At 39.3% G+C, this 24,700-nt stretch overlaps 1 protein-coding gene across 9 annotated transcripts in view; it reads left to right on the top strand.

The window, feature by feature from the left end:
* Window positions 1-24,700, top strand: part of MAST2 (microtubule associated serine/threonine kinase 2) — a 226,814-nt gene that overhangs the window by 167,317 nt on the left and 34,797 nt on the right. For 5 of the 9 annotated variants that reach the window (XM_063345048.1, XM_063345051.1, XM_063345043.1 and 2 more), the window contains 6 exons: window positions 1,037-1,057; window positions 3,625-3,703; window positions 9,267-9,421; window positions 10,605-10,670; window positions 18,423-18,498; window positions 19,833-20,042. In XM_063345048.1, the coding sequence (XP_063201118.1) occupies window positions 1,037-1,057; window positions 3,625-3,703; window positions 9,267-9,421; window positions 10,605-10,670; window positions 18,423-18,498; window positions 19,833-20,042 (607 nt within the window). The remainder of the gene's footprint in view (window positions 1-1,036; window positions 1,058-3,624; window positions 3,704-9,266; window positions 9,422-10,604; window positions 10,671-18,422; window positions 18,499-19,832; window positions 20,043-24,700) is intronic. The other 4 variants (XM_063345044.1, XM_063345045.1, XM_063345046.1 and 1 more) reach the window with 4 other exon arrangements.

Here is a 24,700-nt window from a genome sequence, read left to right as displayed (position 1 = left end):
GGAGTTCTGGACCCTGGAACACAAGAGGAAAATTGCAGCTGAAACCGTTGTTAAAATTTCACATAATATTTCAGCATCAGGTTTCCCCTTGATGTTGCAGTATCATTGCTTTCTAAAATTTCAAGCAGCAAATAAATGTTTTAATAATAAAACTCTGAAGAGTGCTCTTTCATACTTTTCCATTCTTTTAATCTGATTTTTAAAGAAATAGGTGAATAAAGGCTGTCTGTCCTATGGAACACTGGTTCATTTTACAGTATCCATGTTGCTCTCTATACTTTTTCTGTCATTGAAAAGAACACTTAAGCACAGCTTGGTTTAGAAACTTGTTTCTATTTTCTACTTGCATTACACCCTGAATAGCTATGCCAGCAGTACCGGTACGTATTTATTAGATTATCACATAGCGGTATCAGAATAACTTCTGTACGATGGTGTTAAGTAATTGCAAATGTGGTGCTCTGTTACCCCAAAGAAGTGGGATTTCACTGTACCCTTTTGATCGGCGTCGCGTGGGTCTTAAGAGGTGCTTCTGACCTGGTTTCCTCCTGTTGCCATGACAGAAACCATTTGTTGCTGACTTTCTGCCTTTTACCTTTGGTGTAGTTTCTTCATTTATTATCCTGGTTGGGCATCATCTGTGATTTCCGTTCTTTCATTATAGACCTGCGATGAGCTGATTCTTGGGACAGAGTGGGAATCACATTTGGAAAACTCATTTTATTGTGAAGCCGATTTCACTACAATATACTGCAAGGTTGTCCTTAGTTTGACTAGTTAATCATAAATCCCTTGCTAGACATCCTTTCAATGATTGTGTCAGTCATAGCCACAAAGTTGGAGTGTTCAGGAATCCTCCTGTCTGAATAAGGAAATGTATGGTTAATTCTGTCCATATTCACTAAAACTGATCTTAGTGGAATACCAGTAACAGAAGGTGAGGGTTGGTTGTTTTTGTTTTTTTTCTTTCTGAAATCACACATGCATCTTTTACTTCTCCCTCTCTCATTATCGTTGTACAATTTCTTCCGTACAGCCACGGACACAGAGCAGACAGGTACCGTGCATCGTGTTGCTGTTGTCTGTGTACGTGTATGAACTGTGCTTCTGTGCAGCCGAGCCTGCGTCCCTAACAAGTTCCTGCTGTAATAACCCCATTTAGGCATTCAGCTTGTGTTCTTTGGTAATCAAAACAGGAGATCTTGTCAATTTGGCTTAAAGTGATGAACAAGTAGTGGTCTGGAGAAGATGTGTTGTTCTTCTAGCACCTACTTGTTTTGAAATTGACCTACTGTTCATTGAACAGCATTTAGCTGCTGTAAAAATACCTCCTTAATTAACTAATTAAAATGTCATTTTAAAAGCGGAATCTGTTGTTCGCATGTTTTTATTCTGCTAGCAAAGGGTCTATAATAAGTAAAATAAAAGACCTAAAAATTTCTTTCCAGGTATCTTTTCCTGAAGCAATATTGCTTGAGGTTTCTCTAAAAATATGTTTATTAACAAAACACTGAAGTAACTTTGAAATGTTTTGCATAAATGAAGGAGGAATTTCCTTTTAAAGTTTTTTTTTTTTTTCTTCCCATTGTCTTTTGATTGGGAAGATTTCTACTCTTGTCCCACTTCTTTCTGCTAGATTAGAGCTGATCCGCGTTGCCCTGACTGCTGAGCACATTGCTTGCCTAGATTGCATCAGCAGAAAACAGCCCAAGCATGAAGAGGTATCCTGTCATTTTCCAACTGAGACAGACTTTTTTGGTTAACTTTGTCAGAATGAAAATCCCGAAGTCATTTCAATACACAATTTAGGCAACTCGGTTAAAAAGGGATTAGGCTTTCCTTTTGCATTCCTGACTACTGTTGGAGAAGTCAGGGCCGTACTGTCTTGCTTTGGGACTAATGGTCCAAACTGAGGTTGAAGCATTGACCTAAATATTTCCCCAGTACCCCTGGATGGATGTCACAAGAAGCTGAATAAAGATCATTGAAGTTCCGTGTTCAGTCGCTGACCGCATCATGCAGCGCCTTTGTAATGCTGACATTTGTTGTTTTTCAGGGTTAAGAAAGGAATTTAATTTCTCTTGGAATTTTTTGACATTGTTCTTTTACATGTAATTGTCTTGCCAAAGAAAACATCACCTGTGGCTGAATGGGGTTTAGCTATAACATACGCATGCAATAGAAATCTGCACTACAGCTTGATTATCTTTTTTTTTTTTTAATGCATGAAGCATGAGTCTTCTCAAAAAACTCTCTTGACATAATATTCTTTCAGTGATGCAGAACAGTGGGTTTATTTCCCTCTTGTTCTAAGATAGATGGCAAAGAGAAAGGTGTGTATCAGTGCCTGAAAATAAAAGGAACTAGATCTGGAAAAAATATAAACGGGCATTTATGTCTGGGTGTGCAGTGAGCTTTTTTCTGAAGCTGAAGCTTCATGGGTGTGGATAGTGGGATGATAAGTATTACTGTGAAGATGATGACAGCTGAGTTTTTTGATAAGCACTAAGCACTATTTATTTCAGACTTCTGCCAAACATCTGATTTTATAATGCACTTGCGTATGTGTACCCAAAACCCCCGAAATCTTTCCAAAGTAAGTTCAACAGTGAACTGTTCTAATTCAGCTTCACTTTATGACCAGTTACTGATACTCTGCTGTAATAAAACAAGCAAACAAACACGTGGAGACTGATGTGAAGAAGAGACTTCTTTAACATCCATCCCATCATGCAACAAGACACGTTATAGGACACAAAATGCACGTGAGACCGAAATGAAATCAGAGTCAGAAAAAGCGCTGAGACCGAGCTGAATGTAGTCCAGTTTCCATCCTCACTGAGGCGGGTTTTGAGGGAAAAGGAGGCTTTCAAGGAGGGCAATACTGATTCTTCTCAAAGCACTTGTACAGATCCTCAGTTTTGATGTCAGTAAAACAAGACCTTTTCTGCAGTGTCTCCAGGATGTTTTGGCTATTTTCCCTGAGGGTCATGTTTCTTTGGCTACAATAACTACTAATATTATATTGACTGGAGGAGAAAGAGACCCTAGGTGGAATTTCTGTGATTTCTATCTCTGTATTTTGAATGGACCTCCCGGCTCAGTTCAGATCTGCTGGAGTGGATTTAATTCGCCAGCTGCGTCAGGCGATGCGCTAGGCAGAATGCCTTCTCACTAGGTAAACCATCAAGTCCGCTTTCAGTTGATTCTTGATCTAATATGATCTTTTTTCCTCAATTTGAAACGTTATTTGGCAGGCAAGGAACTGCATCAGTAATAATCCTAGGCATGGCTGTCTTTTTCAGAGAAGTTTGAAATGAGCTGATTTTGTTTGTCTGTTTTAGAAACTCCAACTGGTAATATTTACAAAGTATCTACCTAATGCAGGAATCTGATGCCTATTTACATTATCTTTCCCAAGGTCACTTACTTTTGCTTTTAAAACTTACCCTAGCTGCTTCTTCACAAAGGTAATTATATATGGGATACCTCATTCGTCTGAATAACTTGAGACTTTAGTAGAAATGTGAGGTTAAGAGATTTGAGGGAGGAAAATGCTTATTTCCCCCAAGTATTAGCCCCAACATATCCCTGACAGTAATTTCCCTGGCTTCTTTTCCCCAGAACGGATGGACGCCGCTGGTCCTTGGCCTCCCTTCCTTCATCTGGATATGGAACAAACACTCCCAGTTCAACAGTTTCAGTAAGTGGCACAGACTTTTCCAAGCAATTCAGTTTGTATAAACACACCCTAACAAATCAGCTTCTGAGTCTTTACTAAAATATCTGGTCTTTCTTCATTGTTTTGCTAACATTATTTAATATACTAATTATTTTAAAAATTATTTTAATTATTGGTTCTGCTGCTTTTTTCCTCCATTTCCCAGCTCCTATCATCTTGCACTTTGCCTTTAGCATTGGTGAAATCCCAGTGCAGCGCTTGGCTCAACTGATCAGTTGAGAGGCACAATGTGTCAGAAGTGGCAGGACTCTAAGAGATAGTGCATAATTACCAGCCAGCTCTCCGCCTTTTCGTAACTGGGAAATGAAATTCTTGTCTGCTTTCAAGTTCTTACTATGAAAACCTCATAAAACCTTAGAAAGGAAAATTGATAACCCACATCTGTTACTCAGCTCTAATAATTTGAACCTCCTAATGAAGCTTTTCAGTTCTTACACATGTCATTAGAAAGGCTGGCTGCAGTTTGCTTGAGTTCTGTACTTTCAAAAGGCCAGTACATCCTTAATGCCAGTAAGGTAGCAGCACCGTGTTAACCCTTACAACTCTCAGATGCTTCGTACAATGAAGCTTATTCTTTAGTTTATGCAAACGAGATGTTGTGGTTATCCACATAACAACCTTGCAAAGCCAAACATAGAAAAACTAGAAAAGCTAAGGCTGCCTGTACAGACAATGTTACACGCTTTGTATATTATGGTGAGTGTCTCCAGCTGTGTGGTCACATATCACTGCCTCTTTCCATAATACTTCTATTGATCATTTTGTTTTACATATATTATTTAGAGTATGTTCCTAATAATTGTAATACCTGCATTAATTAGGACACTCTTCCACGTTATGCAAATCTTACACCGAATACACTCTCATTGTTTTCCTTGTGAACTCTTCTGTTAAGTTCGTCCATAAACTTACTAGTACCTCTTAAACACAAATTTATCATCGCAGTTCCTTAGGAGGTGAGTGTTAAATTCAGTCTATAGCAAGACAAGAAATTTGGGTCAAAACTTTCCTTTTAGTATAAATTGTTATGATTAAAATATGATTTTGCAACATTAATCTCATCTCTATAGCTTCATATGTTCAGACACATTCCCGCAGACTTTAGTTTGCACAATTTCCACAATTTGTTATCTTTTCTCCTTCAAGACAGTTGTTTTTTTTGTTGGTTTTGGGGATTTTTTGGTCTCCTTAGAAGGCAGGTGACTTGATTTCAGTCTCCTGATGGAGAATTCTTTGTGTGCGTGTGTGTGTACAGATATATGGGCAGGAGCACAGAAAAACATAGAAGATTTCATTACCAACATGAAAAAGATGCCCCTGGTTTCACTGCCAAGCAATATTGTATATTCAAGCACCCGAGAGCAGCTGTTAAAAAGGAGCTCTGCTTTGGCCTTTATAGTCTTAGGTTAAATCTTTATGGGTATAAGCCATGGGTATAAGTCCTCTTCTGGGTGCAAGCTATGAGAGCACGGAGCAGGTACGGTTGCTTTCTGCATGGATGACATCCAAATAGTTTGATCATTGGTAGTCACTGAGAACTTCCAAGATGCCTGTGAAGGTGACACCCTTGGAGAACAAACAGCCTGCAGTGTGTCAGTCCTTCTTACCTGCAGGTGTGATCAGTAGTTTTTCAAGAGTTTATAGTTTGACCAGCCTTTGGGTGGATGTCCACGGAGAGAGCAAAACTAAAAAAAAAATCTGTTGGAAGGATCAGTCCTTGCTTTCAAATAGGAACATGAAAGCTAATTTTAGAAAGTTACCAGCTTTCTGACATGGGAAAGAAAGCATATTTGTCTCGTCATGATCCCAGAAATAGCTAGATCATTTTGATAGACGTTTTTCCAGAAAAAATCCCAACCCAACAAATCTGAGATAGCTGTCACATAGAAAGCATCAGTTGAAATGGTGTGAGTATTGTAAGCAACAGAAAACAGGGTGGTATAATGAAAAGCATGAAGTGATAGTCATATGTAGATCTGAATTCACCTTCCTTCAAGAAATAGTTAGATAAAAACCTGTATTTCCAAGACCACCTTTTTTTTTAATTGGCTGACTCGCATCTCTTGTCCTTTTGCTCATTCGGTGTTAAAACCTCAGAAAGACATTGAAATGGGATGTTTAGTAAGTAGTGATGCAATTCTTGGAGCTATTAAATTTAGCATTACATTTCGAAGCCAATCCTACTTACTACTTGTCTATGACAAGACTATTATTATAGTACTTCATAGATCAGAATTAATTCGGATAGATCTGAGTAACACCTCTGAAGTTGATGAGCAGTATTATTTCTGCATAGACTTTTAGAACTGAAGTCAAGGGGCTTGTCAAAAGGGCACAATGAAATAAAGCTGCAGATGTGAATTTAACAGAATTTTGGGCTTCCATTTGGTGTGGTAAGTCCTCAAGATTACGTTTCTTTTTCAAGCAAGATAGAAGGAAGCCAGAAGACCTTCTTTCTGCTATACATATCAGTAGGAAGTGAAATACCAAGAAGAGCCTCAGTCCTTGTTCTGCTGGCCCGAGTTTCTCTATGGCAGTTAGAGCTGACCTGCACCTCTGTGGTCATAGATCAGCTGCTCAACCAACCAACCAACTGAACAAACCAAGACATTTACCTAGTCTAAGGTCAGTGGAAACATGTAGATTCTGCTTTATGTTTTTGCTTCAAGTGAGGGATGACACTTCTAAAAAATACATGTTTACCCATTTCATACAAGTCACGAAGACCAGATATATATCATCAGACCAACACTGAAAAAGCTTCTTTCAAGTTAGATGAATATAAAACAGTCAGTTGAAGGGACCAATATACAATTATTTTTAAACGTCTAATCTGCTATTCATTTTCTAAATGCAGAGTTAATATATAAGCTACTGTAGTATTAGCTTGATTTTTTTTTACTGGAGAAGAATTAGCTAATTTGGCATCTGTAATTAAGACACCAGAGGATGTTTGTATTAGTCTGCTGCAAATATTGAATACAGTGATGTGATTACTTAAAAATCAATACTTCAGAAATGTTTCACTTTGCTTTTACGCTTTTTCATTGAAAAGTTGTACACGTTAAGGCTGCTAGAGAAGTCCTTGGCAGAGGGAAAGTCCATTTCTCATCACGGTCTTTATCTTCGGGGCTTTCTTTAATTATTCTCTGTAATTACAAATTTTATGATCTGACGGTTTAAAGGAGAGAAAGTGGAGGGAGGATTTTGTTGGGTCATCCATGAGTTGACTAGCACTGCTTTGCCAGTGATTTTGCTGTTGGGAGACATAAGGTTTTTAATGCTTTTTCTAGACTGTCAGTTTGATGATTTTTTTTTTTTTTTCCCCCTACCTCAGCAACGAGTAACTATGTGCTAACCTTTCTTATTGTGGTAGTTTTAGATTAATTTTGTTTTGAATAAGACATGTGTTTATAATGCCAGAACTTGAGTACCTGCTAATGCAGGTTTGTAGGACAGTGTCTTTAGTACTTCCTACCATATTCCAGGAGTCATGTTTATTCATCATGAACGGGATGCCAACTGACACGTACCTTTTCTTTGAAAAGTGTTGCTGCTTTCTCATAGGCAGGTGCTTCTTCCCACTCCTTGTATTGTGTAAGACACAAAGAAAGACATCAAAGAAAGCTCTGAAAGTCAAACAGGGCTTGCGTAGCTCTGTACTACGGGGAGAGGATCTTTCCTGTATTTGGCATAAGCAGCGTGCACAGCAGAATAGCTGTGGACGAAGGGACTGTCAAATACCCAGACTCTCCGTCTTGGCTTCAGTGTGGATTAGACCAGTGTGAGCTGATACTCCATCTGGATAATCATCACTGTGCGGACACTGTGCTGGAGATGACTTCCCAACGTGATCCCTGCACCTAGACCTGCCTGAGGGAAAACGTTGGAAGTGGTGGTTTCCTGTTTCAGCCACACTTGGGGAGTTCGTGCATGTCCCAAGGCTTTCAAGGGGGTTCTTTTCTGTAAATACCTCTGCATAGTGCAGAGGGGGTGGATCTGGGGTCTGGAGCCAGTTATATTTTTATCAAAGAATATGATCTTTACATTTATAAGTTCTCATGTTCACATCTCCATCTCAGGCTTGGCTAGAATTCTCTAGATAAGACTAGGATCTGCAACAATCTGCTAAGTTTTAATTCAGTTCAGGTGTACCTGTTACCTTCTTGATAAATTTGGATGTGCCGGTTTTAGGTGATTTCAGAGTATTTTCTCTTTGCTATCAGCATTACAAACATGCAGGACTCGGTGAAAAGCCTTGTCAGCATTTGGCTTTCAGCAGCCATGCTTCTTAGCTTTCTTTTCCAAAAACCATCAACAGCAAATAAGTTTAGAACAGCACGCTAGGTGAGTTAAAACTTTGGCCATACAAATTTTATCAGGTATGATTATAATTCCCTCCTACCAATGCTTCTGGTACTAGGATGCAGTGATTTCCAGTTTGAGTGAGGGTCATTGTAGCAAAAGGCAGTTTTTCCGCTGGAACAGTGTACATAATTAATTTAATCAGATCAATAAGGAGCCTTGGAACTTAGATTAGATGATGTTTTTAATAAGGCCCACTGGTCTTACTCGGTGCTACTCTGGTTATTCAACACTTCCCTCCTGCACCTCTTTGTTTTTAAAGAGGATTTTAAATTTGTCCTTGCAAATTTTCTTTTATTTTCTTTTGTAAAATGGAAAGGGGCATTGAAAAATCACACAAGAAAAACCACATTTGTTAGTTGACCTACAGCTCTTTCCCCTGGAACATCCAACATTTGATGTTATTAACATTTCCCACAAATATTTATTTTAATCTCAGGTTTCTTGAGGTTCAGGAATTAAAGAGAGTTTCATTTCTATCATTATCACATGATGTGTGTCGTATAAATGCATCGACTTATTTAAAGATGAATAAGCTGTTTAACTCTATAACAAGAAACTCTGTTAATCTTACAACTCTGCAAAGTCAGCTACTTTAATTTATTATTGCCTACTTGGTTAGAGAAGAAGCCTGATGGCTAAAGGAAGGGAGAAATAAAATCCTGGCTATTTACAACAGCAATTTCCAATGAGAGCCAATAATCAGCAAAAACTCTCACGTCTACACAGCTCCATAGCATTCTGCATGCAAGTGAAACTCCTGAGCTGAGAGAGCATGAGGGAAAGGGAAAGAAAGTTGCTCACCACTCCAGGAACCTCCTTGTCCTTTGCAGAGTAGCGCTGGTACTCATGTACCTTCCTTTCTGTCTCCTGATAGTAAATTACCCGCATGATCAGCTGTAATGATTCCAGAATTGGATGCAATGGTTCCCTAGCCGGCTCCCAAAGTTTTCCTGATCTCACTAGCTCTGTCATTATACGTCAGGGTTGGCTTAGCCTTATGATGAGAACACTAAAAAGAGGCACCTGGTCTGATAAGTAGCTTTCTTTTCCGCTGGAGTGTGCAGTGTCTGGCAGAATCCGTTCCTCTTCCATTCATTAGCTGACCCCTATGCATGCGTTTAGTGCATTTCTTTTCTGTATTTTTTTCTGTACTCAGTCATCATGCTCATCTCAGGAGAAGCTGCACCAGCTGCCCTTTCAGCCCACGGCAGATGAACTTCATTTCCTGACAAAGCATTTCAGTACTGAGAGCATCACCGACGAGGAAGGGCGCCATTCTCCAGCCTTGAGGCCTCGATCTCGCAGTCTCAGGTGAGCTTCAAGTTGTTTGTTGAATTTGTAAGATGTTGGACACACGTGTTGCATTTCTGCGTATGCTTTCAGATCTAAGAACAGTCTTTTGTGACATGTTTGTGAAATTATTTTAATCAACTTTTAACCCACCTCACCTAATTAGAGGGGACTTTTTTTTTTCACCTTTGACGCTGAGGTTTTGGGTTGCAAAATGGTTAGCGCAGCCTGCTTTTGTATAGTCACAATAACTCTGTGAAGACATGATCCACAAATGTCTCGGACTACATCTATAGGATGTAGGTTTCCTTTAGTGAAGTTTCTTCTCAGAATTTTGCTGCATTAATATAAGGAAGTGGTTACAGCCACTGTTAATAACTTTTCCAGCGGTGCTTCTGAAGGGGTATGAAGACCAGAGTAGATGAAGTCAAAACCTTAAATGGAACTGCATCCAAGAGCAATTTTGTAATAGTGCTGCAAACATTTCTCCTGCGTTAGCATTTGAATAGTTTTTACTGTTGCTTCAGAGAACTGGTTGTTCAAAGATAGCTTTCCAGGAGTTATTTCCTTGTGCAGTTGATTTTTCCGTACTTAAAACCAGAAGCAACTGGAACTTCGCCTTTCACAGAATTACAGAATGACCGAGGTTGGAAAGGACCTCTGCAGGTCATCTCATCCAAACCCCTGCTCGAGCAGGTTGCCCAGGTCTGTGTCCAAATGGCTTTTGAATATCTCCAAGGATGGAGATTCAATGAACTCTCTGGGCAATCTGTCTTGCATTCTCTAACAGTTGTGTGGAATGAACCCACCAACATTTTGTATCATGGCAAAAGCCTTAAGTTTTGCTGTGCATTTAGTGCTGGACCAAGTGCATGAATGTCTAGAGATGCATACCTCTAGATACAGCACCTTGGGAAAGAAAAAGGATTTGTACAAGCAGAGGACAAGAGGTGAAGTCTCCCTTCTGCTTCTCATCTGAGGGTGTCAGATGTGGCTATCGCCTTTAAATTAACGAACAAGATTCAGAAACTCTGCTGCAGGAAATACTGAATCAGTGTGCCCAGCTCAGGAGCTGGCCTGGGGTTTGTAATAGAAGGAAGTGAAACGGGCCAAGATAACAAAAAGAATCCATGGTGAGTATCATGTCATGGCAGAGGTGACCTTCCGTGATTATTTGTAATTATTTGTATGTTCTAAACTTCAGCGCAGGCTGCATGGTAATTGCATATGGATCTCCTAAATGTAGTTACACAGTAATCTACAGGAGCAGGTAAGTTCTGTAGGTAGTAGCACACTTAGCCTGTGATCTCTGCAAATTGCCGTGTAGTAAAAGACTAGTTTATATGATTTGTACTAAGTCTCCTCGAATAATAGTCCTACTTCAGTCCTGTTGCTGTTACTATTAACGCTGGCTATTGCTGAGTAGTGTAACTGTAGTAATACTAATTCTTTACAGATGAGACAGCTACTGTAGGTAGACAACACATCACTAAAGTAATTATTGTCCTTTCTAATGGAGACATACTACCGTTGGCATAATGAAGTATAAAATACTCTTGCTATGGAAGAATGATGTAAATGATAAAACGAAGAGCCCAGTTTTGTTTTTCTTCCTTGTTAATATGGATTATCAGCTTGCTGAGAATTTTACCTCTGTGAGCCAATTTAAAAGTGGAGCTATCAGATAGAAGGTTTATAATTTGTGATGAGACTAGATTAATTCAGTATGTCATATAACTATGTGATTAATCTCCTTCCTCTCTTGAATGATTTCTATAGCTCTCTGTGGTTTTCAGTGTGATAACAGCCAGCCTTATTGGTATGCCAAAGCTTAGAATGAAATAATTTAATTTTTTAAACTTACTGTGCCCGATTTGTTTTTCCTTTTGCCTATTGCTAGTACTGTGATGCTGTGTGACTCTAAAGCGCCCTTGCCACCACCAAGCATTCATGCTGGCCCTCGCACCTCGAAGGAAAATTGATATGTCAGTCCAACCAATTGGAGCGACGTCTGCAGGAGTAAATGCCCTCTTTGACAGAGGGTAGCGTGTCTTTGTAGGCAAGCAAGTACTAAAATCTGTGAAGACCAGACCTTATTCACTGCACAGCTTGCTTATTTATTTGCCCACATGATAGAGTTCACTCACTTGGTGAGAGGATATTTTTACTTACTTAACAAATGAAAAAATAAAATCTGAGCAGCTTATGTGTTGAAAATTAAGCAGGAATTCCCTAAAAATGTAATATTTTCATAAGCATTTAGTGGTCTTGTTTGATCAGCTTTAATGAAAAGCAGATGAACAAAATACATCAGACGTTTTCCTTAATTGGCAGTCACAGTTTTGTAATTTAAAAGATGGTCTGATATTAATGACTGATTGTTAACACGTATTCATTTTTCATCCTTTATGACTGCAGCCTTACATCTCTTTTTATGAGAGAGGAACCGATATTTTGAGATGTCACTGTTAAATGCTGGGGCTGTTGTTTTTGAGGGTCTCTGTAACCCAGGATTTTTCAGAAGTATCAGGTGATCCTTTTATGCTCCTAGATAGCGGAGAGTATTGCCTAGATGTAACTTTTGAAAATATCTACTTTTTTGACCAGCAATTTACCATTTTCTTGTATCTAGCTGCAAATGTTCTGTTCATACACAGCAGTCTTAGTGATCAAACTGGATGACAAAGTAACAAAGCATACAGTCGTGGAGGGTAGCGTTGGCTGATGTACACTGACATGTTGGTGGCACCTCTGTTGCTTGAGGTGTTCTGCCAGTGTGGGTTGAAGATACTCATGACTTAATTAATCATGTCCTATTTGAAATCCCCCGAATTTCTACACCAAAGAAATGGGACTGGTTCTTTCCCAGCTGCTTTCCTGTACAGGAGGGAGGAGGTAGCTTGAGACCAATGGTGGAATCCAGAAGTGTGATGTGCTTATACAACTGGTCGCTAAAGCCAGGAGACTGTTTTCTCATCCCTCTCCAATAGATCCAGTACTGACACGCTAAATGAAAGAACGTATTTCCATGTGACCCACCTGTTTTGGTGCTTACAGTGTGTCTTCAGTAGAAGAGAATATTTCTTTATTACCTGAAGAACGAATTCCTAAATATCATCTCTCAACTGTTCTTTTTTTCTTTTTTTGTAATACAACGTTCAAATTCTTCAAGTTATTGACCAACAGAGAGAGACCCAGACTGCATTCACTTAATTTACAGCAACCCTGGGTTTTACCTGAAGGAGGTCTTTTCTCCCAGAAGTAAAATGCACGGAGAGTGTGAATTCTTGCACTAAACTTGCATCGTTATTCTTTTTAAGTTAGAGAGATGCTGCCCTCCATTCCCAGTTCTTTACTTGTCATCCTTTAGTGGTTGCTAAGCTGGGAATGTGTGGAGAATGTCAGAGATAAAAGTAGAGTTAACTAATAATGACGTCTTCAAGAGCTGCCTTCGTGCATTCACTCAGCCCACCGATCTGCCTGTTTTTCTTGATCTCTTTTTGTATTTCAGGGTAATGTTGTCTAGGGAAAAGGGGCTTAAGATTGCAGCAGTGGATTTTTATATAGTTGAAGTAGATGAGATCATCCTTAATCAAATATGCTCCTTCATCTCTTTGCTGGGTGGTGCTTTTGAAATGCAATCCTCCAACCCGACTTTCGACAGGCTGGATCCTGCCATTAAGAATATAGAGGGACAGCTGCTAGAAAATGCCAGTTTCTAGGCTTCTAGACAAAGAGGCCAGAAAGGCTTCTGACAAAAACATACCTGAGATGGGAACAGAGAATAGGTGGTGTGAAACCACGCCGGTGGCCCACATTTTTCTTAAAAACTGATCCTGCAGGTTGAGGAGCTCTCTCATCTCGCTGCACTTAAGCATCGGCTTTAACCACTTGAGTAATCTTAGTGGTTTCATCACGTCGTGCTGCTGCTTTCAGAAAGTGCCGATGCCACAAGCTGCGGAGGAGCAGGCGGTGCTCCCTGCAGGGCAGGGATTCACGCAGCCATGGATTCAATAGAGATGGATAATGATTTTATATTCTGAAGCATAAGGCATCTTTTTCTTATGAAAATACATTTTAACTACATTACAGATAATGTTGGTCTCTCTGTTTTCTCTCGCAAGACAGTGAGTTCTGTGAATTTGATTTTTAAAAGTTCTTCAAAGTGATCAGTTTTAAATTTATTAACGCTTGGTTTCACTCACTCACTTTATGGTGTTCTGTTATAAGGAAAACTAAGTATTCTTATTTGCCCTCTGTACTGCTCATTACTTTAAATTTCTAGTGTTTTCTGTCTAAAGCAGTGCCAGTCTTTGTTGGCGTGCAGAAAAAACCTGAAGTATTGGAAAGAGCTAGTTGCGGCCCCTGTGTAAGTCTGTAGAAAAAACTCGTTAGTCCTTACTTTCAAAGAGATTGCGATTGAAATGTATTCCCTTTCCCTGAATGTCCTCTCATATATATACACGTATATAAAATAATTATAATTTATTAATTTATTATTAATATTTATAAATAAAACTCCCACACGCATTCAGAAGAATGTCACTCCTAGTATAAAGAAGGGCTGAAGTGGAAAACAGTTCAGTGATACAAAACCAGTCACAAATAGTATTTGTCCACAGACTAAACATAGCTGAAGCTCAGTGTTTGTAGAAATGAATTAAAAACTCAAAAAGTATGTAAACAAACTCAGAAATGACTTCTCAAACCTCTCAGTGAGATAGACTCTTTACTGTTCTGTTTCACCGCTCGCCTGTTCCATAAGAAGAAGAATTACTGTATATTCTGCTTTGCCTTTCTTCTAGCAGCACTAAAATAACTGACCGGTGTTTGGTTATGATTATGCAGGGAGAAGGATCCTTGAGTAAATACATGTTTAATTTTCTACGTTATTTCCTCCATGGTATAGATTGTTGTCATTCTGTGGGAAACTGTATTTCACTGTTGTTGTTCAGTCTGGAGAAAAGAAGGCTCCAAGGAGACCTTATAGTGGCCTACCAGTATCTTAAGGGAGCCTACAAGAAAGTTGGTGAGGGACTTTTTAGGATGTTGGATAACAGTAGGACTAGAGGGAATGGATTAAAACTACAGCTGGGATGATTCAGACTGGACGTTAGGAAGAAGTTCTTCACCATGAGGGTGGTGAGACTCTGGAACAGGTTGCCCAGAGAGGTGGTGGAAGCCCCATCCCTTGAAGTTTTTAAGCCCAGGCTGGATGGGGCTTTGAGCAGCCTGGTGTAGTGGGAGATGTCCCTGCCCATGGCAGGGGGGTTGGAACTGGGTGATCTTTAAGGTCCCTTCCAACCCAAACCATTCTGTGATTCTATGATTATTGTGCACGTTGCATAAATTCAGATTTTAGCAGGTGGGTCCTGCTCCGCTGAGCTCAGTTCTCCTTTGCTCATTGTCCCGTCCAGAAGCAGGATTAGGCCCCAGGGTCCAATTGTGGTCTGTGTGAAGCACCGAGTCATATTTGCTCCTAAGTTTGATGGACAGAGGTAGATTTGCCATATTTGCTTCTGCTTTAATGTCTCTTTTTTTCATGGGGAGTTTTCTGTCTTCTGGTATGAATGTAATTTGTATGAGTGCAAAGATTTATATATTTATTTCTTGGGGGAATAGGAAGGCCTGTGCTCTGCTCACCTTCAGCAGAAGGCTTAACTTAGTTTCTACTTCATACAACTTCAGCTCTCTAGTTTTAAAATTCCTTATTTTGTGTGTCTGGAAATGACAGAACATTAAGGCCTATGGTTTAATTTTCCTGTGGACACTGACTTTGGTGACATGCTGTAAATACATCCTAATTAAACCTTTATGTACAGGGTAAAAGCACAGGGGAGCACAGTGCTTTTAGCTTCTCTGCTTTTTCCTAATAAATATAGCTGTCACAGTGAAGGAAAAATTAGGTATTTATAAACATCTCACTTTTATTTAGTCACAGTTAAACTAAAATTCGTAAGATATAATTTATTACTATAAGTGCTACTCCTTGAAATACCTGGCTATGAGCTGTTTTCACTTTCTAGCATCAGATAAAGACACATGAGTTTTGACAAGTTGAACCCTAGAAGCCTTTGTGGGAGATAGATGTCACTGAAAGTCTACCACCACATCGTTTCATAAAGCAGAGGGAGGGTGAAGAAAGGGAAAAGAGAGTAGTTTTTCATTCTGTTGTTAAGCTTAAGGGGACAGATATTATTCTTCTAATGTCTGCTCTGCTGAAATGAAAAACTCACTGACAATAATCACTTCTTTGACCTACCTATCTACACCAAGAAAAGAGAAGCAGCCTGCTTTTTGCCTTAAAATGTTATGCACGTGCACAGTATGTGTCCTCTGTTTTACAGAAAATAATCTGTTCCTTTGTGAGGCTTGAAATGTTAGACTGCTTTAGTTCTGTATGTGAAATTTTTGGTGCTAGATAGATGTGTGAAGCTTTTGCATTCGAAAAGCAGTCATGCCAATAAAATGTATTAAACTCCTTTTTTTTTTTTTCTTTTTTTTTTTTTTTCCCCCTAAATTCCCTTACGTTCTCCCTTGGTGGCATTCAGTTATCTGCCCAGTCCTGGCTTCTTTTTCTCCTGGTTGTGTCTCAAAGGTGCTGTAAAGTAACCAGCAGTGCCTGGCAGCCAGCCTTTGGTTAGTTAGTCAGTTATCCATCCCATTATTTCTATAGTTTCCCAGGCTAAGGATCAACATAAAAAAATTATGATGCAGTATATTATGTTGCAGTCTTGCTGTAGTCAGCTACATGTTTAATTTGACATGTTATATTGGGCGAATTTAGAATGACAGTTTGAACCTTGATCCCTGGTTTTATCTGGAGCTGTTTGTACACTCGTGTCGTTTTAGGTGGTAAAAAGTGGCATTAATCAGCTTCCAAAGGTGGGACACAAAACTGCCAACGCCCAAGGAAGCCAAGGGGTTATAAGTGTTTACTTTCTTGCCCATCAGTAGACTCTTGTCCAGAGAAATTACTTCGTTTCCGGATCATAAAAAACAAAAGCAAACCCAATAAACCCATATCATTGTGGCTCTCCTTAAGGAAACACTACGTCTGCTGGCAGGAGAGCTCATGTAACATGATTGCTGCGTAGCTCTTAATTTCCTGTATCCAGATGAATAAATTGCCATGAGAGCAAAAGGCAAAACCCCTCATGTTTTATTGTAGCCCTAAGACAGCAAATACTTCAGCAGGCACAAATTTTAGTAGGACTACTTTAGTGTTAAAATGAAGTATGTGTGTGCCTCCGTATTTCTGTAGTTAGTATCAAAGGGCTTATATAGCCTTGTAATTTATACCTCACTTAAATCACACGGAGAAATAATACGTTATGGAAAAATAAGTTCTTCGTTAAGTATGTTCACCAAGTTCTTCAGCTCAGTATGAACTGCCAGTAAACCGGTGTCATATGTTTGTGTCAGATTGTTTGGTCTTAGAGAAAGAAGGATAAAGATAGCAGGCGAGATGTGTGGGGGCATTTGCCTTCTAAGTCTGAAACTTAAATGTTCTTACCCTTCTTTTTATTGTGTCATACATTGCATATGAATATAAATATAACTTTCTTTCTGAAGAAAATTTTCCTTGATTAAAAATAGCTATCTACCAAGCTAAGGGATGTATTTTCTTCAAAAAAAGTTGATTAAAATATGTTTTTACTTGGTATCCAAAACATTCAAATCAGTTTTTCTCCTGTAACATAAGGATTCAGTGAGAGATTTAATCTGAAGTGCATTTTCCCAAGCTGAGGGATAAACCTTAATAAAAACAAGACACAATGTAATTCGTGGAATTCCAGCACCAGGCATGAAAAGAGATTGGTATTGGTATTGCTCTATTCCATGAGCCAGTGAGTTAAATTTTCTTTGAATTGTAAATATATCTTCCCAAAAGAATGTTTTTTTCCTTTAAATAGGTTAGCAGCAAGGTAGTAACTGTAATGCGTTCCAAGTTTAAAATGCATTTATTCCATTCAGAGACATTCATTTCATCCTTCACAAGAAAGTTTAAAACGTTTTGAACTCATTCAAGATAAAATTGTATTTTTTTGACAGAGAGAAAATATTTTTGGCAATATGTTGTACTCTTAAAAATCATAAAGACAATGATCATGTAAGATGCTGAATAATTGAAGCCCTTGCTTGTCTTGAACATTAGAACAAGGTAACCAGAGAAATGAGATGCTGTAGGCGATCCCGTAGCTGGGGATTATCTGCATTACCTCACTCCGGCTGTCCTCAGCGGCAGAATGAGTCAGAGCATTGCATACCATCAGATGTGATGAAATGAGATGCAACTCTTCTTTTAAAAAAAAAAAAAAAAAAAAAAAATACCCGAACAGTAATATAAATGCAGTTTGCCAAGACGTAGTGTCCTGTTTTTTGAAGTTGCTTGCTAACCTATGCATACATGCATATGCATCCGTGGTGTAACATGCCTCAAGGGAGCGCGGTTTTCATAAAAGTATTCTGTTCCTATTGCTTGTGGTATTTATATATAAGATTTAGCTGAATAACACTGCTCATGCATCCCTCCTGTAGCGTGGTATTCTTCAGACAAAGGAAAGCAAGTCATCTCAAGTTCCTGGTTCCATTTTACTCTGCTCCTTTCCAGCGCTAGAGTCTCCAGAAATAATAGAGATTTCTTCTGGGCAGGGCTGCTACCGCCGCCACGGAGAGCAGGAAGAGAACGAGGGAAATTACAGATGTACCTGCAACAAATGCAGTGATTTTTTACATGCTTGTATGGTAGGGCTCGCGTTCACTGAAAATAGGTGGGTTTCTGCCTGAGTTCACGTGAAGACAGGAGTGTTAGCAGTTTTCAGACGAGTTAACTGTGGGGCTGTAGATTGCCATTGCTTGCTAGGATTTTCTCTGAATTTAAGCATCTGCCCATTGCTGAAGTGAAGTCAAAGCTTTGGAAGGGCGACAGTGAGCGTGGCAGCATTGTGACCAGCACTGGATTTCGGAGGGTTTTGATGTAATATCTGTAAATGATAATATACTTTCTTTTCTCCTCTAGCCCGGGTCGCTCCCCAATTTCCTTTGACAGTGAAATAATAATGATGAATCATGTGTACAAAGAAAGGTTTCCAAAGGTAAGGAATCACTTTTTGAATAATGCATTCAATGAACTTGGAACCAAGCTCAGAATTAACTTGTAGCGCTCAATGGAGAAGGAGCCCAGTCCTTACCTCTGATTTCCAAGCAGTGCAGTTTGCTGGGAGTTTGAAGCTGCATTCTCTGCTTCACATGTTAATTCTGCCATAGAAGAAATAGAAAAGCTTTGTGTATTTGTGTATGTGCATCGTATTTACTAAATTTCTCATGGCTTTTATTGGCGTGACAAATGCTCGCAGGAATGAGGAGAAGGGCAGTGCTCTGGCTGCTCAGTCCATTTATGTTGTTTATGAGACCAGTGTCTCCAGCTATTTTTAACTAATCCGTGTCTTTTTTTTTTAAATTCCAAATCAGATCAAGGCTGGAAGAGGGATGTTTTGTTCAGTTTCATATATACTTAAAAAAGCTGTTTTAGAATAATTTAAAAATAAGTTGAATAATATCCTCTCGTTATTCACTTGTATAACCGCCTTAATTTGATTTATACTGATACAAACTTCTTTGGTTTTGGTAGGCTTTCCATTTACATATTGGAGATGCAAAGTTTTCTTTTAAAGTCATTCCAAATTATACTAGAGGTTTTGGGAAAAAACAAGTTTGCCACTGGGCCTTTTGGTACCAGAGAAGCAATGAAGATAGGTTTGGATTTTTAGAAAAATCAATCTGAATTCAGTCACACTGAAACGTGCTGAAGTGATCTGCCGTGAAAATAAGTGTGAGGGTTTTTTATTTAAAAAAAAAAAAAAAAAAAAAAAAAAAGGCTGAATATTGAAATCTTTGGAATCGAGCTTTGACAGTTAACATCTCATTGAAATGAGGGTAGAGGATCGTGTATCCCAGAGCTGTCGATGCGGCCATTCCTTCCTGTTCCACCAATAGCAAAAATAGTTGTTTCTCTGGAGACAGGATATCGGGGCATACAGTGATAGAAATGCCATGTGTCTGTTGCTTGGGGCAGTGATTTTCAGCTTCCATGGTCTTACCTAAAAGTTCTGAAAACTGCCTCATATCTTACATCCTTACTCTGGAGACCCAGGGAGGAATACAGCCTCAGGACCAAGATATTTTTATGGCCATTTGCATTTTCAGAAAGTGCGTTCTGATTAATTTTTGTGGTTTGCTCATGTGAACATAACTTCTGCCTTTGGTATGCTATTTTTATTCTCGGCAAAATGCTATTGTATTTTGGAATATTTTGTAAGCCTCCTGTATTTTAGAATTGCAAATATGTTACTTTAGCACCCTGCTTGTTTATGCTTTAAGTTCTGGGATAGTAAAATTTAGGAGTAATTTCTCTTTATTCTGTACTCAGGCCACGGCGCAGATGGAAGAACGGCTGGCCGAGTTTATTGCCTCTAATGCTCCAGAGAACGTGCTGCAATTAGCAGATGGGGTCCTAAGTTTCATTCATCATCAAGTTATTGAACTGGCCAGAGATTGCCTAGATAAATCACGTGAAGGTCTTATTACTTCTCGGTACTTTTATGAGCTGCAGGAAAACTTGGAGAAACTTCTCCAGGATGTAAGTGCTTTCCAGAAAGTTGAATTTTTTGATTGAAAACTTTATAAACAATAAGCCAGAGCTTTGATTTTAGGAGAGACAATGTGGATTCCAGGGGAAAGGCAGCAGGTGGGGGTGTCGGGAGGTCTGAGTTGTTCCAGTCTGCCGTTGATCTACCATGGGTGGATTTGAGCAAATCACTTCACCTGTGTACTTCATTTGTACCAAAGTTAAATATGCATATGAGTAAGTCAAAGGCAGTCTTTACCATTTATGAAAATTGGGTTCATCCAGATGAAGGAAATTACTGAACTTTTCTTTCATGTACTTCAAGACTCTGAATGACTTATTAATTACAATAGTGCCTTCAAGGATTGAAAACACCGTAGTTTGTAGTGTTGCTATTAATTTTTCATAAAAGATTTTCTTGAGCTGAAGTTGAGCTGTAGTTAATCCAGTTGTGGGTTTTCTAGTACTTCGATGTGTTTTGTGGTGTTCAAAGCCCGTGAAAATACACAAGGGGGCACAATTTTAATGCATGCTCAGTATGCATCAGCTACTCATTAAAAATCGCTCTTTTCCTTTAAAATGAAAATAACATAAAATTCAAAAAATCTTTTAGAATTTATGCTATAGCTGTTGTGACGAGTCAGTGCTATTACCAGTTGCTGGGTCCAGACCTCTGTTTGGGAATGTTGTCCTGATCCTCTGCTTTGATTTAAGGAGACAGCAAGCTGGAAACACGGGATTTGTAAAGATCACAGTCTCAGATAACAAATATCCCTGAGACGCCTAGAAGCAGAGCACCTGAAATAATTTATTTTCTGTGATGATTTTTAACCTGTTTGGTGAAGACATGTTTATATGTCATTGATCAGTTTGCCAGCCCACTAGTTTGTGCCCCTTTGCCACTCTTTCCAGACATTGGAAGATGGCAGATGAATAAAAATACTATAGCAATATACAATTATTGTATTAAAAAGGTTTGTTAAAACTTCCCTTCTGTTGGCAGAATCTTCCCTTGTATCAGCTAAAATCTTTGTCTGCCTCATTTATATGAGTGTGGCTGTAGTTTCCCTGATATTTGTTATGCACGGGAGCAAAATGACTCCGTTTGGTTTTGTGGTGTTCTGCCTGGATGGTGAATATAATTTTGACAGATCGAGAGAGGTACGGAATATCTTTCAAGGACCTATATGGTTGTCTGCCTATGGGATATCAGCAACCACTATGGATGCATTTAATAGTAAAAAAAAAATGTGTTTCCTGGTGAAAGTGGTGTTCTTTGGATGCCGTGCAAGAGTTTGACCATTGATGCCATCATCCGGGGCTGGAGAAACTGTGTGTAGTCAAAGAAATTGTTCAGTATCCATAGTCTTTAAAAGAGAGGAAAATTTGAGAGTGGCAGCGTACCCTTCTCCAGCAGGATAAGCATCACCCAGCTGTCACTGGTGGGCCCAGCGCTGGCTGGCTGCGAACTGGGGAGGCAGGAGATGGGTCCTGCCTGGGCAGGGCAGTGAAAAGGGGCGGTGGAGGATTCCCTGCAGCCAGATGAGGACGTGCCACTGGGTCCACTTTTTATCTCCAGAGTTTGGAGGCAGGGTATTTCCATGTGTCAGCTATGAAATAAGGGATCGGGCCTCTTTGGGTGATGGTTGGGAAGTTGAAAAGATGTCACTAAAAGTGGGTGTGTATGCTTGGCAGAAGAGCTTACGTTTCAAGGGGCACGAGGGGACTGCAGTGTGTTTTACTGCTTCTGGTAGCAGATACTTGGAGCTTGAAATTCTCCTGCTCACAGACTTTCCTCTTCTATATGTGGACAATGATTTCTCATATCATAAAGAATTAAGAGAGCAATAAATTGAGTCTGGCTACTTCCAGTCTGCACTTTCAGGCCTGTCTTCTGGCCTGAACAGGTTAATCAGGATTTCAGAGAAGCTGTGGGTCAGATAAATCTGCTTTTTCCTTTCCTCTCCCCCTTCCTCAGAACAAATCCTCAAAACACACTTCTTAAATGTCCTTTTCCCTTTGATCCTACTGCTTTTCCTAAGCACAGGGAAAGATGACATTGAACTGTTATTAGAGAAGATACAGTGGTCATCTCTGTGCTTGTTCAGGAATTGACATTCAGGGCTCGCTTTGACCTCTTTCTCCTTACCGTCTTCTGCAGAGCCCCGGGGGTGAGAGAAGGGTCAGCTCTTAAGTTTAATTGATTTACTTTAGGAAGTGAGGTGAGCTAGAGACGATTAAATGGAAAGCTTAGAGAGACAAGGGAGGCAAAACAGGCTGGGAAGAAAGAGGACAAAGAAACTGAAGACAGCAGAGGAATGCCAAAGACTTCATTCCACATCTTTCTCATCTGTTTTTTCTGTACTATCATAGTTCCTTGTCTTTTATGTTTTAATATTTAAAAAGTACTTGCATTCCCCTGCTTTCCACCCTGTGCTTTGCCCTTCAGACTGCATTCTGAAAGGAAATAATTGAGACATTTCTGTCTAAATATACAGAAATTGGCGATAATATTTCTTTTGGAGGACTTGCCTGAAAGGCAAGAAGTTTGGAGACAATATTAGATTATGCCAAACTTGAGTGCAGGGTCTTTACTTTTGCTTAGCTTTTAATGTCTCACGCAGAGTTACACGCTATATAAAAATACCAACTGGAAGGTCATCAAAAAAGCTCTTCTGCTTGGGAAGTTGTATGGTCTGTGCAGTAGGATATATAACTTTATGGTACGTTTTTATAAGATATAGAAAGATTGGGAAGATGATTTATTAGTGAATAAGGAAACGAGCTGTTTAAATACACAAAACCAGAAAGCTTTTAGAAGTTTTTAGATCCTGACTTTTGTGATGAAATACCAACAAATCTCATTAGTTATGGCAAATGAGATCTTTTCCCTTGTTTAGAGTGTGAAATATTGTCTTTTGGTCAGAAAAACCTATTGCTTATTGCATCACTGAAATTATCCAGAAGTAAAAATGAATTTAAGAGATTTTCTTTATTTTAGAAAAGGTGAACTTGAGTGTTATACGTCACAGTTAAAGTTAAAAAATCGAAAAATAAGATAAAGCACTTATGAAAAAGAACATATGACATTCAGTTCTTTATCTGTTACTGTGAGGTGGGATTAGAGGACGGGATGGGAGCCCAGGTTCCTGGGTAAAAAAAGGTTTTAGTCGGTTATTACTTGGTTGAATTGATGGGGTGAAACTTGCCAAGAGAAGTTTAATGGCTTCTGCATAGGTGCAGCCAATTGGTGAGGAAGGTGAAGGATTACAGGTGTTCCTGTGCATGGAACAAAAGAAAAAGGGGAGGGTGTTCGTATTATACCGCAGTGACTGATGCTGCACATTGGCAAATGGATATTCCGATTGGGTTTGCTTTCTTAGTACAAGCCTGAGTGTAAATTTATTGGTTCTTGGCATTGCAGGTCTATTGTTTTGGTTTCCATCAGTATATTAGCTCAATTACAGCGTCGTGACTTGCATATCCCAGTTATTGGTCCCGCCGAACCCCAGGGGAGGACAGTGATTTTAATTTCATGCCCCAGTAGCTACAGTTAGTGACGGATGGGTCTTTCAGATAAGGGAATCGGTTTGTAAATTACCCATTGCTACCTCCTGTACACGTGTCACTGGCAATGTGTGTCGGAATGGCATCAGCCTCTACCCACAACCCCTATAGCTTCTCTCTCCTCCCCTCGGGAGGCTGGGGAGGGGGGGAAACCCTGAAATGCCACCAGTAACCTGCAGACAAGCGTGTCGTCATTGGGAACTGCTAATGAGATGGCAAGCCTTGTACCAAGGCACATGGAAGCGGCAGGCAGTGCTTGGCTATATAACCCTCTGGTTTCCAGATGCTGTCCTTGGGACAGATTGTAAACAAGCCGTCTGTAGGGATGTCCGGGCTGTCCTGTGCCAGAAGGAAACAAGAAGAGGCAGTTTTAGTGCGGATCTTGGAAGAGCAGCGCCGTGCAGAGATGATGGCTGAGTGGCTGTTACAAGTTGTGTTTGATTGTTCTAATATTTTTATTTTTTTTCCTTCCCTTTTGCTTTTCTCCATCATTTGGCAGTCATGGTCTAGCTTTTCATTTTCAAAACAGACACCTGATTAAATTAGTTACATTTTTAAATTATTTTGCCTAAATTGTTGTAGATGAGAAAAGGAGAAAGCAAAAGGACTTGATTTGAAAGAATAAGTTTGCTTCAACAATACAAATGGATGCAAAAAGATGAATTATTATTTTTTGTGTAATATAACTTACCGGGGGGGGAAGGACTTTCCAATTGCGTGGCTCATATTTCAAATAATATAAAGTTGTTGATGTTTTATTTATTCATTTCAACACAGCTAACCCCTGGTGATCTGGAATGGCTTTTCAAATATGAAAGCATTAATTTCTTTCTAGAATTCATATTTTAACTCATAAGTTTGCATAATGCATTAGGGGACACATGGTGAATACTAATCATTATCATTTTCATTATTTTCTATTTTATAATTAGAAAATACCTTTTTAGTTAGAAAAAAAAAATAGCAACTTATTTCAGTGCTTTCAAAATAATCTTCTTTATAAGGCTCTATAGCCAGCAAGCATCTCTGATGTTCTTTTTAGATTACATTGTTTTCTTCAAGGTTAAGATTCTAGCCCTGGCTTATCAGTGCCAAAGTAAACA

The sequence above is a fragment of the Chroicocephalus ridibundus genome, chromosome 8 (assembly GCF_963924245.1).
Source record: "Chroicocephalus ridibundus chromosome 8, bChrRid1.1, whole genome shotgun sequence".
NCBI lineage: Eukaryota > Metazoa > Chordata > Aves > Charadriiformes > Laridae > Chroicocephalus > Chroicocephalus ridibundus.
This window is presented reverse-complemented; position numbering and strand designations above follow the sequence as displayed.